The 18,522-nt window shown below is 53.5% G+C and overlaps 2 protein-coding genes across 2 annotated transcripts in view; both read left to right on the forward strand.

Moving 5' to 3' along the window:
* Window positions 1-18,522, forward strand: part of LOC102444405 (uncharacterized) — a 172,780-nt gene that overhangs the window by 117,481 nt on the left and 36,777 nt on the right. The window lies entirely within an intron of this gene.
* On the forward strand, window positions 934-6,097 carry LOC142819163 (uncharacterized). Its single transcript, XM_075904256.1, has 4 exons — window positions 934-1,014; window positions 2,863-3,094; window positions 3,290-3,552; window positions 6,029-6,097. The coding sequence occupies exons 1-4, from the start codon at window positions 934-936 to the stop codon at window positions 6,095-6,097; spliced, it is 645 nt and encodes a 214-aa protein (XP_075760371.1).

The following is an 18,522-nucleotide window of genomic DNA, read 5'->3' on the forward strand; positions in this document are numbered from 1 at the left end:
TTCCTACCCATCATTTCCTCTAGTACTTCTGTAAAAGGCAATTCACAAGGGGTCAAACCCACCACATTAATTTCAGCAAAGTTTCTCCTGGGTTGAATTTAGCACAGGGACTAAGTAATCTCACTAGAAAATGCCTTATTAGAAAAACCTGTCCCTGTTTGGAGACCCAAGAAGATTGTGTGTGGCTTAGTACAAAATATGAGCCATCTCACTTATCTCTCATTACACAGCAAGGTTATAGTTAATTAAGAAACTAGAAACAGACGCTGCAGTCTCAAAAGTCGATGTGATTGCTCTCTATCTCTGTGCTCCTCACCCTCAGTTAATGTCAATGTGTGCCAGCAATGTTCAGCCTTCATCTCACAGAATCAGACCATTAAGCTGCTTCTTAGACAGTGAAAAACAGCCCGAAGCTCAGCTTTGCTCCCAATCTTTGCCAGGGTCAGCCAAGCCTTGAGTCAAGTGCACCTGATATTTGTTGTTCCTGGGCCAGCAAAATATAGGAAGGAGGTGGGCAGTCCTAGTGGAGAACGAACAGGTTAAGAACTGTTTAGAAAAGCTGGACATACACAAATCCATGGGGCTGGATCTATTGCATCTGAGGGTGCTTAGAGAGTTGGCTGATGTGATTGCAGAGCCATTGGCCATTATCTTTGAAAATTCGGGGTGATTTGGGGAGGTCCTGGATGATTGGAATAAGGTAAATGTAGTGCCTGTCTTTAAAAAGGGGACAAAGGAGAATCTAGGGAAGTACAGACCAGTCAGCCTCACCTCAGTCCCTGGAAAAATCATGGAGGGGATCCTCAAGGAATCCATTTTGAAGCACTTGGAAGAGGGTAAAGTGATCAGGAATAGTCAACATGGATTCACCAAGGGCAAGTCGTGCCTAACAGCCTGATTGTCTTCTAAGATGAGGTAACTGGCTCCGTGGTCATGGGGAAGTTGGTGGATATGATATACTTGGAGTTTAGTAAATCTTTTGATACGATCTCCCACAGTATTCTCGTCAGCAGGGTAAATAAGTACGGATTGGATAAATGGACTGTAAGGTGGATAGAAAGCTGGCTAGATTGTTGGGTCCAATGTGTAGTGATCAATGGCTCAATGTCTGTTTGGTGGTCTGTATCAAGTGGAGTGCTCCAAGAATTGCTTCTGGGGCTGGTTTTGTTCAACATCTTTACTAATGACTTGGATGAGGGGATGGATTGCACCCCCAGCAAGTTTGTGGATGACACTAAGCTAGGGGGAGAGGTAAATATGTTGGAAGGAAGAGATAGAGTCCAGAGTGACCTAGACAAATTGGAGGATTGGGCCAAAAGAAATCTGATGAGGGTCAACAAGGAGAAGTGCAGATCTCTGCACTTGGGATGGAAGAATCCAAAGCACTGCTACAGGCCGGGGACTGAATGGCTAAGTAACAGTTCAGCAGAAAAGGACCTGGGGATTACAGTGGACGAGAAGCTGGATAGGAGTCAACAGTGCGCCCTTGTAGCCAAAAGGCAAATGGCATATTGGCTTGCATTAGGAGGAGCATTGCCAGTAGATCCAGAGATGTGATTATTCCCCTTCATTTGGCTCTGGTGAGGCCACATCTGAAGTACTGTGTCCAATTCTGGGCCCCCCACTACAGAAAGGATGTGGACACATTGCAGAGGGTCCAGTGAAGGGAGACTAAGATGATTAGGAGGTTGGAGCATATGACCGATAAGGAGAGGCTGAGGTCTGTTTAATCTGCAGAAGAGAAGAGTGGGGGAAGGAGGGTTGATAGCAGCTTTCAACTTTCTGAAGGGAGGTTCCAAAGAGGTTGGAGAAAGGCTGTTCACAGTAGTGACGGATGGCAGAATGAGGAACAATGGTCTCAAGTTACAGCGGAAGAGGTATTTTACTAGGAGAGTGGTGAAGCACTGGGACAGGTTACCTAGGGAGGGGGTGGAATCTCCATCCTTAGAAGTTTTTAAGTCTTGGCTTGACAAAGCCCTGGCTGGGTTGATTTCGTTGGGATTGGTCCAGCCTTGGGCAGGAGGCTGGACTTGATGACCTCCTGACGTCTCTTCTAGCTCTATGATTCTATGATTTTAAATCAGGTCTAGTCATGAGCTGCAGAAGCTCTTACTGCCTTCAGTGGAAGTTAAGGTCTCTCAGGGTATGTCTACACTACAAAGTTAGTTCGAACTAACAGACGTTAGTTCGAACTAACTTTCATAGGCGCTACACTAGCGCTCCGTTAGTTCGAATTTAATTCGAACTAACGGAGCGCTTAGTTTGAACTAGGTAATCCTCATTCCACGAGGATTAAGCCTAGTTCAAACTTGCTAGTTCGAATTAAGGGCTGTGTAGACCCTTAATTCGAACTAGTGGGAGGTTAGCCCTTCCCAGCTTGCCCTGGTGGCCACTCTGGCCAACACCAAGCAAACTCTACTGCCCCCCTCCCGGCCCCGGAGCCCTTAAAGGGCCACGGGCTGGCTACACAGTTTGTGCCAGTTGCAAGGCTGCCAGCACCCGTGCCAGCACACCCTGCACCTGACACCCATGAGCCAGCCACCCGATGACACCCAGTCCTCCCCCTCTTCCCGGGACCAGCCTGGCGGCTCCCAGGACCCTGCCCGGGGCCGCAAGAGGCGGGCGCCCGCGTGGTCTAGTGCGGAGATTGTGGACCTCATCGAGGTTTGGAGGGAAGCCTTCAATGTCCACGATCTCCGCACTAGCCACAGGAATGCGGCAGTCAATGGCTGCATGGCTGCCAGCCTGGCCGCCAGGGGCCACCAGCGCAGCCGGGAGCAGGTGCGCTGGAAAATAAAGGACCTGCGGCAGTCCTACTCCCGGGCCTGCCTGCCAGGGGCTGACCTGGAGGCGTGCCCCCAGTTTTTGGCTCTGGACTGCCTCCTGGGGGCTCATGGCGTCCCTGCCCCCCGGGACGTGATAGACCCTGGGGCAGAGGGACTGCTCCAAGAGACGGAGGAGGAGGAGGAGGAAGAAGAGGAGGAGGGCTCGGAGAGCCAGGAGCCTGCCAGCAGCCTGCCCAGGACCCGGGACCCCCGAGGTACCCCACAGAGCTGCTCGCCTGTGTCGTCCGAGGCCGGGGAGGCGTCCACATGTGAGTACCATCGTGCTCCCCTTATGTGTACGGGGGGCTGGGGCGAGAGGGAGCCCAGGGACCGTGCGCCTGGGCCTTGCCCACCACGGAGCAGCAGCTGGGGATCCTGCACGGGCCCTGGCCTTGCAGAGGGGGGCTGGGTTTCACACACCTGGGCCCCTGGGGTAATTGACCGCTGTTCTTGTTGCACCACAGCCGCAGCACCTGGGCCTGCAGGGCGCACCACCCCGCCTGCAGCAGCCGCCCGCGCCCGGGCCAGCAGGAGAGCCAGGAACCAGGAGGAGTACCAGCGACGGCACCTCCGGTTCATGGAGCAACAGATCCGCATCCAGGAGCACTGGGTCCAGGAGGACCTTCGGCTGCGCCGGAGGAGCTTGGAGGCACTGGAGGAGCAGGGCCGTGCCCTCAGAGGCCACCTCCAGAGCCTGCTCAACCGCTTCCCAATTCCTCCTGCTCCGGCTCCTGCTCTTGCTCCTGCTCCCCCCGCTCCCGCTCCTCCTGCTCTCCCTGCTCTTGCTCCTGCTTCCTCCACACCCCCTGTCCTTCCTGCCCCACCCTCCACAACCATTCCCCACCAACGCCCCCGGACCCGCAGTGTTGCGAGACAGGAGAGGCAGCCGGACCCCCACCCCTGAGCTTTCCTTTTCCTTCCTCCATTCCCTCCACTTCCAGCTCCCTTGTCCCAGGTTTCCCCCTCCCCTCTCCCACGCTCATTCCTCCCTCCCCCCACCCCAGTTATGTGAAATAAACAGACTTTTTGTTTGAAAAACAGGTGTCTTTATTTTACAGTAGGTAGGGAGGGGAAAGGGGAAGGGGGGTAGGGTGGAAGAAGGCCCCAGTGGGGCATGCAAGGGAGAGGTCAGTCCTCCTCCTCCACCAGGAAGCTCCCCCGCAGGGCTTCCCGGATCTGGACAGCCCCCCGCTGGGCTTCCCGGATGGCGGCGGTGCGGGGCTGACCGTAGTGTCCAGCCATGCGGTCAGTCTCAGCCATCCAGGCTGGCAGGAAAGCCTCCCCGTTTCTCTCACACAAATTGTGGAGCACACAACATGCTGCCACCACGGGAGGGATGTTGTGCTCGGCCAGGTCCAGACGGGTGAGGAGGCATCGAAAGCGGGCTTTCAGTCGCCCGAAGGCCCCCTCCACCACGATGCGGGCCCTGGTCAGCCTGGCATTGAAGGCCTGGCGGGAGGGATTGAGGTGCCCCGTGTAGGGCTTCATGAGCCAGGGCTGCAGTGTGTAGGTGGCATCCCCCACCAGGCACACGGGCATGTCCACATCATGTGGCGGTCGGGGAAAAAGGTCCCGGCCTGCAGCCGCTGGCACACGAAGGAGTTGTGGTACACCCGGGCGTCATGTGCTTTGCCGGACCAGCCCACATTAATGTCCGTGAACTGTCCCCGGTGGTCACACACAGCCTGCAGGATCACGGAGATGTACCCCTTGCGGTTGACGTACCGGGACGCCTGGTGTTCCGGGGCACGGATGGGGATGCGCGTCCCGTCGATGGCCCCCCCCCGCAGTTGGGGAAGCCCAGGGCGCCAAAGCCCCGGATGATGGCGTCCAGGTCGGCGAGGCGGACCATCCTGCGGAGCAGCACCCGGTTGATGGCCTTGACCACCTGCGGAGAGACACAGCACAGCACCAATCAGTGGGGCACCCGGGTGGCTGGGAGTGTTCGTGCCCTGGCAGTGCCCCGCGTCCCACTCCTGGAAGCAACCCCCCTGGCGGCGTGTAGTACAGCCGGGAAAGACCGACCCCTCCGGTGCGGGGCGCTTTCGCCTCCTCCCGCCCCCCCTTTGTCCCTGGGGCGGCCCATCCTCTCCTTGCAGCCCCCCTCCCTCCCCGGCGCAGTGGCCGACGAGTGCCGTACCTGCATGAGCACCGCCCCGACGGTGGATCTCCCCACGCCGAACAGGTTCCCGACGGATCGGTAGCTGTCCGGCGTGGAGAGCTTCCAGAGGGCGATGGCCACCCGCTTCTGGAGGGGGATGGCGGGCCTCATGCGAGTGTCCCTTCTGCGCAGAGCAGGGGCGAGCCACTCGCAGAGCTCCAGGATGGTGTCCCTCCTCATCCTGAAGTTCTGGGTCCACTGTCGGTCTTCCCAGCGCTCCAGGACGATGCGGTCCCACCAGTCGCTGCTGGTGTCCAGACGCCAGACGCAGCGGGGCACGCCGGTGCCGGGGCGCCGCCGCGGCTGCTCCACGGCCCTCAGGGCGGCCAGGTGGAGAGGCAGGGGGCTGACGTGTACCAGGTGGTGCCAGGCAGCCTCGAGCCATTGGTGGCAGGCTTGCAGCAGCAAGTCCAGAAAGTGCACCAGAAGGTGCAGGGCGAGCTCTGGCTCCATGTTGCCACCTGCGGTGGTGTCCCCGAAGGGAAGCACCGACTCAGATGGGCACATGACCAACGCTTTGCTGTCCCTCGGCGAGGTTGGCAAGCAAGCGGAAAAGCTGAGAACCGGCTGTCCAGGGGGGTCCCTTTAAGCTCGAGCCTCAGATAGCCTCAGACAGCACCCACACAAAGCAACTACTGACCTTATGCCCTGCCAGAACCGGTTTCAGCCGCCCTTAAGTGCGCCCCAGCATCCAATCAATGTGGACGCGCTAGTTTGAATTAGCAAAACCCTAATTCGAACTAGTTTTTAGTTCTAGATGCGCTAGTTCGAATTAGCTTAGTTCAAATTAACTAATTCGAACTAAGTTAGTTCGAATTAACGTTGTAGTGTAGACGTACCCTCAGTGCTTTGCAGCAGGTGTCCAGTCCATGACAGGTTGTAAGAGTTTCTAAGTTCTGTACCTGAGAGCAGAACCAACCTGAAGAACACTGGAACATCTGTTAAGGCTAATGGCAAAGTTACACATCACACTTGTCTTCAGTGATGGAGCAGAACTTTCAGTCTAGTGACATGATCTTCTAACAGCTTTTGGCAATTTTAGCCAACTGCTAAGATTTATGTTGTATTGGTATTGAGCAATATGGTACCATATGGAGTGGCTGAAAAATGAGATCATTTCAAGGGATCTGTGCAGATACTGGGGGCTGTGAAGTATCATTCCCCCAATGTGCTGTTCTGAGGATGGGGATGGGGATGGTCCCTTGCATGCAGATGCAACACTTATATTCCCAGTTACCTCCACACCCTTTTTACTGAGCTACGTATTTCAAGGGAAAGAAGATATTGGCATTAGTAAAAAGTTGATCTGGGCTGAATAAACGCCCCACATAAAAATCTGGTAGAGCTATCCAAATATTTCACACTTTTTGTAACACAGTGAGACAACATATATCCAGAACAGGCCACAGTACCTGTACAGGGTGCTTCACAGATCACAGATCAACAATAAGCATGTTAAGGAGTAGTCGACTAATTGACTATCTGATAAGCAAATGCTTATTGGATAGTTGAGTCGACTAGTCACTTCTCCCTTCCTTTTGCTGCCTCTATCAGATAGAGGAAGCAAAGGAGGGGAGTAAGACGGGTAAAGAAAGGGGGAAGAGGGCTAAGGGGGAAGAGGCAGTAAGGGCTTTGAAACAATGCCATGGTGTTTCAAAGGAGCAGCGCTGCATGGAGCCCAGGGTCAGCTAGGGACTCCCTAGCTGAGCCTGGGCTCCATATGGCATTTCTGCAGAACCCGGAGTCAGCTGGGGAGTCCCTAGCCAATCCCAGGTTCATGGAAATGCTGCAAGGAGGCCGGGGTCAGCTGAGGACTCCCCAGCTGATCCTGGGCTCCATGCCCAGCATTTCAAAGCACACAGAACCCAGGATCAGCTGGGGAGTCCTGAGCTGAACCCGGCTCTGCACAGCATTTGAGAATGACAGTACCCCCAGCTCCATGCGGGTGCTGTTGCTTTGAAATGCACAAAAGCCACTACTGGGGACTCTTGTACATTTCAAAGCTAGCACGTCATCTCAGGCTCTTGTGGATTTCAAAGCACGTGGAGCCCAGAATGTGGCAGGTCAGGGCTGAGAACGCTGGCAAAGCTCTGGGCCAATTTAGTGACAGGATATTTAAATGTTGCTGGACAGGATTGAGGTGTGTTAATGGCACCCATGGAAGAACCTTTCCCGGCATCATCTTTGTGCGCTAAGCCGGGCTTTTCCTGAGCACTAAATTCAAGTCCATGATTTTCATTAACATGATCGAAAGGACTTTGAAAGTGATCCCAGTGAGCCATGCAGGAAAGACTGCACAAGGTATAGACCTATCCAGAATTAAAAATAAGAGCAAGAAATAGCCAAAAGTAAGAACGAGGCAGATCCAAGGCACAGTGCTGAGGAGTAAAAGAAAAAGCTCAGCCAAATGAGCGTAGTTACACAGAATGAAAACGAAGATAAAGATTACATAAGAACCCAAAACAAACAACAAGACGCTTGTACATAGGTCACTGAGGAGATAACTAATCTCAAAGATATATAAACAACTGCTTGTGTGTGAGTATTTCTGTGGAAGCCAGTAGCTGAAGTTATGATTCCTACGGGTTTGCAGGAACAAGTGGCCCTAGGCTCCCACCTCTTTTCTCTTCTCTTCTAGCCCTAGGGTGGGTTGTCTGACCAATTATTAGTTGATCTTTTCACTGTAAATCTCCCTATTCGGGGGGTTCTATCAGAGCGGTCATAATGTTCTTGTGACAAAACTTGACATAGAGGTTCCGCATTTTTTTTATTTTATTTTATTTTTTGTAAATCTGGCACATATAAACAGGTTTCCACCCAGACACCTCTGAACAATTCATATACTATGCCTTTTCTTTAGGCCAAACTAAGGGGCCCCTCCATTCATGCAGGCTAATCATTCCAGCAAACCTGTGGATAACAAAAAGACAGCAGGGTAGTGTAGACTTGAACAAAATGGTGACTACACCCAAATGGTAAGATTTCACACACACAATTGTTGATTTCCTTTGATTTAATGGCACTGTAAAGTGAGGTTTAAAAATCAGCCATCTTGATTTTTTAAAAATTTGACTCGGTTTAAACCCACATTTGACACAGTAGGTCTATAAATATGTTGTATCATGCAAGCAAGGTGTGACGTAGTGGGGGTACTTGCTGGGCTGTGGTGACCTCTGCTGTCTGGAGCAAGACGCAGCAGGGAAAACCTTATTATGCAAAGGTGACTCCATACCGGTTGAACCAGCCAACCCCCCATGGGGAGAAACAAAGGGAGGTGGAATACTGCCCTGGCTGGGGGCAGGGCTTGGAGGGGGGAGTGAGTTCCTGGCTGGAAAGCAGGGGAGAAGGAACTGGGGAGGGGGCTGGGATTCCCCTATATCAAGGGGGACACTGAGGCCTCTTAGCCCCCAGTTCCTGTAACTAGATTACATCTGTGCTGTGCTGTATTGTGGAGAAGCAATAAACCACCTGTATTCTACTGGCTGGTGAAGTCTGTTCGTGCCATTCCGGGGCTGCAGGAGACTGGAGACCCCAACACGCCGTTACACTGGTGTCAGGAGCGGGATGCACTGCACCCTGTGGATGGAGCTTCCAGCGGCGAGCGACAAGGCTCAGTAGAAGCAAGAGCCCGATAGCCAGGCATGCTGGAGACAGAGCGAAGCAGTTCCTGGGAAATTCGTGGGGCGCTGCAGCACTAGACTGGTGAATCTGCACCGAGGGGACCAGCAGGCAGATGGCCTACGCCCGACTCTTGAAGGCAGAGCTGGTGGGGCTGTGCAGAGAGAGGGGCTTGCCTGTGCGGAAAGCAGCCAAGGCCCAGCTTATTGACCAGCTGGAAGAGAATGACCAGCCACAGGGCCAGGATCTTGTCCCCAGGGGAAGCAGCCAGACCCCCCCCCCCCCCCCCGAGAGTGTGTCAGGCTCAGAGAGGGGGAGGAGCGCTGGAACCCACCGGAGAGATGAGACAGCGTCTCCCAGGAGGCCTGCAAGCTGTAGCCCATCTAGGGCAGAGGCCAGCCCAGCGGAGCTGCGGCGGCTGGAGATCCAGCTGCGGATAAAGGAATTGGAAGTAGAGGACTGAGAGAGGGACCGCCAGGACCGAGAGAGGCAGTGACAACATGAGCTGGCCATGGCAGAGTGGAGAACCGGCGGGGCACCGGCTGCGCCAAGTGCGGATAGGCCCCAGGGTCCCGGGACTGCCAGACGCTTGGAGAGGCTCGTGGTGGCCCAATTGAAGGACATGGGTGACATAGATGGGTTCCTCAGCTCCTTTGAGAGGGCCTGTGGACTGCAACAGGTTCCCCCAGCTGACTGGCTGCAGGAGCTCGTCCCTGCACTGAGCCAGGAAGCGGCCGGAGTGCTCAGTCAGTTGGAGGACCTGCAGCCAGGGGATTACAACCGAGTCAAGGAGGCCCTGCTGCACAAGTTCGGGCTGACCCCCTAGATGTACAGGAAGAAGTTCCGGGGGGTGCAGAAGGAGCCACGGGAGACCTATGTGGATCTGGCCTCCCGCCTGTCGCAATACGGCCGCAAGTGGGTGTCTGGAGTCGGAGCCCAGACCGCAGAGGAGCTGCTCAAGCTGGTCCTGATGGAGCAGTTCTATGAAGCATGCCCACCCAAACTGAGGCTGTGGCTCAAGGACCGGAGACCAGAGAACCCCCAGGAGGCCGGGAGACTGGCAGATGAGTTCACAGAGAGCCGGTCCGGGTGTGAACGGGAGTCCTGGAGAGAAAGGGAATCGCACAGAGACCGATTCTTGGCTGAGCGACGGAGAGAGGCACCTCCGAGGCGAGCCCCAGGGACCAGGACCAGTCATCGATACCCCAGAAAACCAGCCAGGGCCCGGGCAGAGCCGACCCAAATGGGCCCACAGAACCTAACTTGCCATCGCTGTGGGCAACGAGGCCACAAGAGGGCTCAGTGCACCAGGCGCAAGAACAGGTCCCATGACCTGGGACTTTCCAGGGTTAACTGGCTGGGGCGGGAGGGAGGGCGGGCTGCCCCAGAGGCAGGGGCTGGCCAGCAAACCTCCACTCAGGGGGGGGGAAAGGATGCTCAGTGTACCTCCTCTGGGAGGTCTGACCCTCGGGAGGCAGATTTCCCCGTGTACCGGGTGGGGGCAAGGCGACCCCTGCAGAGGGACTGCCTCATACCCCTGGAGGTGGATGATAGGAAGGTGACGGGTTTCTGGGACACGGGGGCGGAGATGACACTGGCCTGACCCGACATAGTGGCCCCAGACCATATGCTACCCGACACTCAGCTGACACTGAGGGGCATAGACGGCACCCCCTTTAAGGTACCCGTAGCCAGGGTGCATCTGAAATGGGAGGCCAAGGAGGGCCCCAAGGAAGTGGGGGTACACCTGCACTTGCCCACCGAGGTGCTGATGGGGAGTGACCTGGAGGAATGGCCAGACGGACCCCACAGGACGCTGGTCACCACCCGTAGCCAGAGCAAGCGAGGGGCTGGCGGCCCGGAACTCAAGGAGGTTCCCCAACAGGGGGCCCAGGGCCCCGTCCCAGCAGACCTAGAGTTGGACCTAGGCAGTGGGGGGAACCACGGCCCTGTCCCAGCCCCAGCCGCTGAATTCCAGGCTGAGGTGTGGGTGGATCCCTCCCTGCAGGCCCTGAGGGACCGGGCTGACCTGGGTGCAGCTCAACCCCTAGGAGGAGATTGCCAGGAGAAGTTCCGGTGGGAGAGGGGATTTCTGTACTGGGAATGGCTTCCCCCCGGGAAGGTAGGGGAGTGGGGGCTCCAGCGGCAGCTGGTGGTTCCCCAAAGGTATCGCCGCAAGCTGCTGTACCTGGCCCATGACATCCCGTTCTCGGGACACCAGGAGAGCCGGCGCACCCGGCTGAGGCTGCTCCAAAACTTCTACTGGCCGGGAATGTTTGCAGCTGTACAGCGGTACTGCCGGTCCTGCGACGCCTGCCAACGAGTGGGGAAGGCCCAAGAAAAGAGAAAAGCTGCGTTGAGACCCCTGCCCATCATAGAGGAGCCTTTCCAGAAGGTGGCGATGGATATCGTGGGGCCCTTTAACAGAGCGACCCAGACAGGGAAGAAATACATCCTGGTGGTGGTGGACTTTGCCACCCGCTACCCCGAGGCCGTGGCCCTGCCCTCTATCGAGGCAGACACGGTGGCAGATGCCCTGCTGACCATTTTCAGCAGGGTGGGGTTTCCCCAGGAGGTTCTCACGGACCAGGGATCCAACTTCATGTCGGCCCTGCTCCGGTGCTTGTGGGAGAAGAGTGGGGTGCAACACACCTGGGCCTCGGCGTATCACCCCCAGACCAACGGGTTGGTAGAGAGGTTCAATGGGACTCTGAAGAAGATGCCACGGACCTTTATGCCCACCTGCTGTTTGCATACAGGGAAGTGCCCCAGGAGTCCACAGGGTTCTCGCCGTTCGAGCTGTTATATGGGAGGTGAGTGAGAGGCCCCCTGGACTTACTGAAAGACAAGTGGGAGGGAAAGGTCTCCCCGGAGGGTGAGCCGGTCGTGGAATACGTCCTGACGTTCCGGAAAAGACTTGCCGAGCTCATGGGCCTGGCCAGAGAGAACCTAAGCAGGGCCCAGAGGAAGCAGAAGGTCTGGTACGACTGCAATGCACGGGCCCGCTGTCACGTTGCTGGATCTTGAGGGGAGCAGCCAGATCACTGATGCACCCATAGGTGGGGGTGTTGGCCCCAAAAATGGTATAGGAGGGGGCCATGTGAGGTATTGAATAGAAGCTTATTATCTGATAATCCTATGTATGCTGTTCTTGTGTTTGTATAATGTCTGTGTGTGCAATTATGAGCATGTACTTGTATGGACACTGAAGATTTCCCTGCATGTGGTTAAGCATTGGGCAGGGCCGAGCCTGTGGACATGCTAATTACCGAGGCCCTGTGGAACAATGGCTCTCAATGGGCTATGGACACACCCAAAGAATGGGGGCTGTCACCTGAGAGCAGCCAGCAGGAAACACAGAGACTGGCCTCTGACCAGGTGACCTGCTACATACTAGAAGAGGCCAGGAAGGAGGTATAAAGAGGCCATGCGGTCGATGCCATTTTGTTCTCAGCTCAGCACTTCATCCCAGAGGCAGCATTGCAGGGATCGAAGAGCCCGGAAGACCTGTGAACCCATCCTGATCTTAGGATGTGCAATAAGAACTTTTAAACCAGCAGCTGCAACTTCTCTGCTAGAGCCTGCATCGAGACCTGGGAGATTCGGTGCATGTAACGTACTGTACTTTAATAATCTTACTCTCATGCTTTTCTTTCTTATGTTAATAAACCTTTAGTTGTTAGATGCTAAAGGATTGGCCCAGCGTGATTTGTGGGTAAGGTCCAGAGGGTAAATTGACCAGGGATCTGTGGTTGGTTTCTTGGAACCGGACAGAACTTGTTCGGGGTAGGTGGGATTGGGTGTTAGGACCCCCCCACCTGTGTATAGGCCCGGGGCCATCTGGGGCACGGATATTGCTGGGGTGTCGGAAGGGTTTTGCTCGGGAGGCTTCAGGCATGTTGCTGAAGCGCTCTGTGGGACTGATTTGTGGCCTGTGTAGAGAGGTCACCAGTCTGGGGGCTGTAAGGAGCCCCGAATTTGAGCAATTCGCCCTGAGCGGACACCCTCAGCTGTGCCCAGACATGGCCCGGTCCGTCACACCCGCGCCTACGCTACTGGGGATCAGGTGATGGTCCTGATCCCCGTGAGGAAGAACAAGCTGCAAGCCGCCTGGGATGGCCCCTTCAAGGTGGTTAAGCAGCTGAACGAGGTGAACTACGTGGTGGAGCTGACGGGCTGGACGCGCGGCCAGCGGGTATATCATGTTAACATGATGAAGCAGTACTGGGACAGGGAGAACTTGGTGCTGGCCGTGGGTAAGCCCTGGGAGGATCCCCTGGTAGGACTGTTCCCTGGGACCGGAGAGGACTCTTCGCTGGAGTCAATTTCCCTCTTGGACCAGCTCACCCCAGCCCAGCAGGCCGAGATCCGAGAGGTGCTGCGCTCCCACCAGCAGCTGTTCTCTGACAAGCCTGGTCTCACCAACCTGGCTGTCCACCGGGTGCAAACGGGCACTCAACCCCCGGTGCGCTGCTCCCCTTTCAGGGTCACGGGGAAAACAGCCCAGGACCTGGAGAGAGAGGTCCAGGACATGTTGGCCCTGGGGGTGATCCAGCCATCCTCCAGCCCCTGGGCCTCTCCTGTGGTGCAGGTCCCTAAGAAGGACGGGTCGATCCGGTTCTGTGTGGACTACCGGAAGCTCAACGCCGTCACGGTGTCCGACGCCTACCTGATGCCAAGGCCCGACGAGCTCCTGGACAAGCTGGGGGGAGCTCGCTACCTCACCACCCTGGACCTCACCAAGGGCTACTGGCAGGTACCGCTAGACCAGGAGGCCAGACTGAAATTGGCTTTCATTACGCCGCTGGGGCTCTATGAGTTCCTGGTCCTGCCCTTCGGCCTCAAAGGGGCACCAGCCACCTTCCAGCACCTGGTGGACCAGCTGCTGCGGGGAATGGAGAACTGTGCCCTAGCGTACATCGATGACATCTGCATCTTCAGCCAGTCCTGGGAGGACCACGTGGCCCAGGTCAGCCAGGTACTGGATCGGCTGAGGGAGGCCGGGCTGACCGTAAAGGCTGGGAAGTGCAAGGTTGGAATGGCCGAAGTGTCCTACCTGGGCCATAAGGTGGGGAGTGGCTGCTTGAAGCCAGAGCTGGCCAAAGTGGGAACCATCCGACACTGGCCTGTGCCCCAGACCAAGAAGCAGGTCCAGGCTTTCATTGGGATGGCGGGGTACTACCGGAGGTTTTTGCCCAACTTCAGCTCCATCGCTGCCCCGATCACAGAGCTGTGCAGGAAGGGGAGGCCAGACAGTGTGGTCTGGACGGAGCAGTGCCAGAGGGCTCTCTGTGCACTGAAGAAAGCCCTGGCCAAGGCCCCAGTGTTGGTAAACCCGGACTTTGAGAAGCCCTTTATCGTGTTTACGGATGCCTCGGACACTGGGCTGGGGGCGGTGCTGATGCAGGCGGACGAGAAAGGGGAATGTCACCCCATCGTGTACCTGAGCAGGAAACTGCTACCCTGGGAGCAGAGCTACGCGACCGTAGAGAGGGAATGCCTAGCCATGGTGTGGGCCCTGCAAAAACTGCAGCCGTACCTGTTTGGCCGGCGTTTCACGGTGTACACCGACCACTGCCCCCTGACCTGGCTGCACCAGATGAAAGGGACCAACGCCAAGCTGCTGCGGTGGAGCCTGCTCCTGCAGGACTATGACATGGAAGTGATCCACGTCAAGGGGAGCGCCAACATCATCGCCGACGCGCTGTCCCGAACTTCCCTAGATCACGAGCGGAGTGACCCTGCTCAGTTCGCTCTCGGAGGGGGGAGAACTGTGACGTAGTGGGGGTACTTGCTGGGCTGTGGTGACCTCTGCTGTCTGGAGCAAGACGCAGCAGGGAAAACCTTATTATGCAAAGGTGACTCCATACCGGTTGAACCAGCCAACCCCCCATGGGAAGAAACAAAGGGAGGTGGAATGCTGCCCTGGCTGGGGGCAGGGCTTGGAGAGGGGGAGTGAGTTCCTGGCTGGAAAGCAGGAGAGAAGGAACTGTGGAGGGGGCTGGGATTCCCCTATCTCAAGGGGGACACTGAGGCCTCTTAGCCCCCAGTTCCTGTAACTAGATTACATCTGTGCTGTGCTGTATCGTGGAGAAGCAATAAACCACCTGTATTCTACTGGCTGGTGAAGTCTGTTCATGCCATTCCGGGGCTGCAGGAGACTGGGGAACCCCAACGCGCCGTCACACAAGGTACTAACAAACTTCAACTGGATTTTATTTACCAAAAGTGGAGCCTCTTTACAAAGCTGCTGCATCCTTCAGTAGCTCTTAGAAGCATCAGTAGCCACAATTGTGGGCAATGCAGGACTGAATAGTGCAAGTACTGGACTATGTACAATCAAGTCTTTCACAGTTTTCCAAACTAGCTTGTGCATCTGTTGTCCACACCAACGTTGAACTTCTCCGTAGCAATTCTTGAATTGATTCAATGACAGAAGCATAATTGGGAATAAATTTTGCATACCAGGAGGTAAGACCCAAGAAGGAACTTAAGGTTTGCAAATCTGTTGGAGGAGGAGCCTTTGAAATTTCTAGGATATGATCTGGATCAGGTTTTAGTTCAGCCAGTGACATTGTAAGCCCCAGAAAGGAGAGTTCTGTTTGTCTACATTTGCATTTAGACAAGTTGAGCTTGAGGCCTGCTGTACTGATGCAGTTTAGTACAGACTGCAAGTTATTCTCATGCTCCTCAGAAGTCTTTCCAAACACAATAATATCATCCAGATAGCACTGAACTCCATGTTGATTCTTCAGAATCAATGACATCATTTTTGGAAGGCACTTGGGTCAGATGCAAGACCATATGGAACACGTTTAAAATGAAATAGTCCCTCATGTGTAATAAATGCTGTGAGATCTCTGCTGTCTTCATGAAGCATAACCTGGTGGTATGCACTCTGCAAATCAAGAGTAGAAAACATCTTTGCTCCACAGAGTTCTACAAATACTTCTTCTATGTGAGGCAGTGGGTGGCTGTCAATCACAATACCTTTCTTTGGCTCCCTTAAGTCCACACAAAGGCGAATGCCTCCATCCTTCTTCCGTGTCACCACTATAGGTGAAGCCCATTCAGATGAGTCAATCTCTTCAATAATGTCCTTTTGAACAAGTTTTTTAAGTTCTTCTGAAACAGCTTCCCTGACTGAAAATAGTAAGCACCGTAACTTCTGTTGTACAGGCATCACATTATGCCGCATTTTAACTTTGTGCACAAACCCATAAGCACAGCCAAGTTTCTCTTTAACCTGGTCTTGGGTCCCAGCTGAAACTGGTTGGCTGTGTCTAGACAGGCAAGTTTTTCCGCAAAATCATCTGCTGTTGCGGAAAAACTTGCCAGCTGTCTACACTGGCTGCTTGAATTTCCGCAAGAACACTGACGATCTCATGTAAGATCATCAGTGTTCTTGCAGAAATACTGTGCTGCTCCCGTTCAGGCAAAAGCCCTCTTGCGCAAATCATTTGCGCAAGAGGGCCAGTGTAAACAGCACAGTACTGTTTTGCTCAAAAAAGCCCCAATGGCGAAAATGGTGATCAGAGCTTTTTTGCGCAAAAGCGCATCTAGATTGGCACGGACGCTTTTCCGCAAAAAGTGCTTTTGTGGAAAAGCATCTGTGCCAATCTAGATGGTCTTTTCCAAAAATGCTTTTAACGGAAAACTTTTCCGTTAAAAGCATTTCCGGAAAATCATGCCAGTGTAGACGTAGCCATTGTGTGTACTGCAAGAGTGCTTTGCTGAGGAAGGTCAATTTGTCCATTAACTACCTTGAAGTTTCAAATAGCCAATAAATCTCTGCCAAGGATAGGAGTGCCTTTGTGGACAATGCAAAACTCTGCAGTTACACAGCAATCACCAAAAGTCACCGTTGCTGGCAGGCAGCCACGTACTGGTATTTGGTTTTTCAAATACCACACCTAGTAAAGTTTGGGTTCAGTAAGAGGCACATCTTTTTAGTAATGCAAATAGATGGAATCATGTAGTATAGATACTGCTGAGCTGGTGTCCAACATTAGCTGAATAGGATGTAATTTGCCTGAAGATGTGGCAGAAACATTTACAGTGCACCTTATCTGTTTTGGAATATGTGCAGTAGTGATTTTGTTCACACTCAGCACAGTAACATCTGGTATTGTAACTGTATGCACCTGTTGATTGGACTGGCTACTGCGGCACACCTTAGCTAAATGCTCAATCTTTTTGCAGTGATTGCACTGAGCTACTTTTGCAGGACATCTTGTGTAGCTTGTAAGGTGTTGTGGGGATCCACAGCGAAAGTATGCTTTTGCCGTGCTTTGAATTTGCTGATTCTGTGGGTTTTCATTAGCTTTCTCCTTGTAACTGTTTGTCTGCAGTGATAGTGGACTTTTCAGCAAAGGAGTCACAGCCTGAACTGGGCCTCCTGTATCCATGCTCATTATTTTGGCTTCTGCTATAGCTGACTCAATTTGGGTAGCAATTGCTTTTTCCAATGTAAGTTGTGTTCTAGAAGCAAGCGTTCTCTTACATGAAGCATGGTTGTTTTCCCAATGAGCTGGTCTCTAATCATCTCATCTGCCATATTCCTGAAGTCACAAGTTACAATCAGACTCCTCAGAGAAGCAATATACTGCATTATAGTCTCCCCTGGTTTCTGCTCACACTGGCAAAATCTATAGCGATTAACTATTATATTAATTTTTGGCACAAAAAAGTTCTTTAATGCAATGAGTACAGTCTCATATTTATCATCTGCAAGGGGAAAAGTGTAAAATATCCGCTGCCCTTCTGCTCCAAGGCAGTGGATTAGCAGAGCACATTTTGTTACTTCAGAAATCTCTGTAGCACTGATAGCAAGCAGATAAATCTCAAACATACAAATCCTGTCAGTAAAATCAATTGGAGGCTCATCTGGGCTTTGCAGAAAGGGTGCAGGTGGGTTCAGAGGCAGAAGATCCATCCTCATCTCCAAATTGTTGTATCATGCAAGCAAGGTACTAACAAACTTCAACAGGACTTTATTTACCAAAAGTGGAGCCTCTTTACAAAGCTGCTGCATCCCTCAGTAACTCTCACTTAGCCCCTGCCAATCTTCTCCCCACTCTTTCCTGTTTCCTGTGCTTCCAGACTCCCAACAGCTAGTGCTCCCAGTTCTAATAATTACAAGCAGCACCTAAAACACCACAAAATGTTTGTTTACGTTCCTTTAAAATGTTATAGGGACATTTCTGTTCCCTGGCTGATGCTTATAAGGAACTGTATGAGTAATTCTTTAACTAAGTTCAATGGAGTTAAGCGTCTGCTTACTTTTTTACAAGATCATTGCCAAATGACTACTTGGGCTGCCCTGGGCCCGGCAAAATGGTCATCTGCCCCTGCCCAAATGCATTCTCTGCATTGTACAGTGGGTTCTCCATTCAGCAAAAGGCCTGTGTCCCGAGGGGCTGTTTTGTTACTGGCGAAAGGGAGATAAAACAACAAGAGACAGGGATGGGAATTCTAAATGTTGTAAATTCAGTTTATGCCCAGGAAACTGATGTCACCTCTTCTGCTCTGATAGTGTAACACCAAACGCTGAATGTCTACGGCACCTTTCATCCCAGGCTCTCGGAACAGATATAAGGGACTCGATGGACTCCCTTCAGAAGACAGCTCTATGCCTCCTGTTCCTGTCCATTTCTTCGGGTGCTTCCGACAGCCGTAAGTCACCTCATTTTACGTGTTTGCCGCAATACTGTGTTTTTTATGCTGCAAGGAGAAAGCTGAACTGCTAAACATTAAAAGCAGCAACTCAATCAGTTGGAGCTAGAGCAGTAGCTCTCAACCCACAGCCCAATTAGCAGATTTGTAGCTCATGCAAGACCCTCAGGGCCAAACGGGTAGTGACGGACAAGCTATAGGTTGAGAACAACCATTGAGCTAGACTAAGGAGAAACTGAAGTA

This window comes from Pelodiscus sinensis, chromosome 20 (genome assembly GCF_049634645.1).
Source record: "Pelodiscus sinensis isolate JC-2024 chromosome 20, ASM4963464v1, whole genome shotgun sequence".
NCBI classification, from domain to species: Eukaryota; Metazoa; Chordata; order Testudines; family Trionychidae; genus Pelodiscus; species Pelodiscus sinensis.

What these genes read in the sequence shown, in the direction of transcription:
- LOC142819163 (XM_075904256.1), top strand. Translation starts at nt 934, where the DNA reads ATGGGGAAGTTGGTGGATATGATATACTTGGAGTTTAGTAAATCTTTT. An exon ending in ACAGTATTCTCGTCAGCAGG is followed by an intron (nt 1,015 to 2,862) that starts GTAAATAAGTAC and finishes GCGTGCCCCCAG; the next exon opens with TTTTTGGCTCTGGACTGCCT. An exon ending in TCCCAATTCCTCCTGCTCCG is followed by an intron (nt 3,553 to 6,028) that starts GCTCCTGCTCTT and finishes TGGCAATTTTAG; the next exon opens with CCAACTGCTAAGATTTATGT.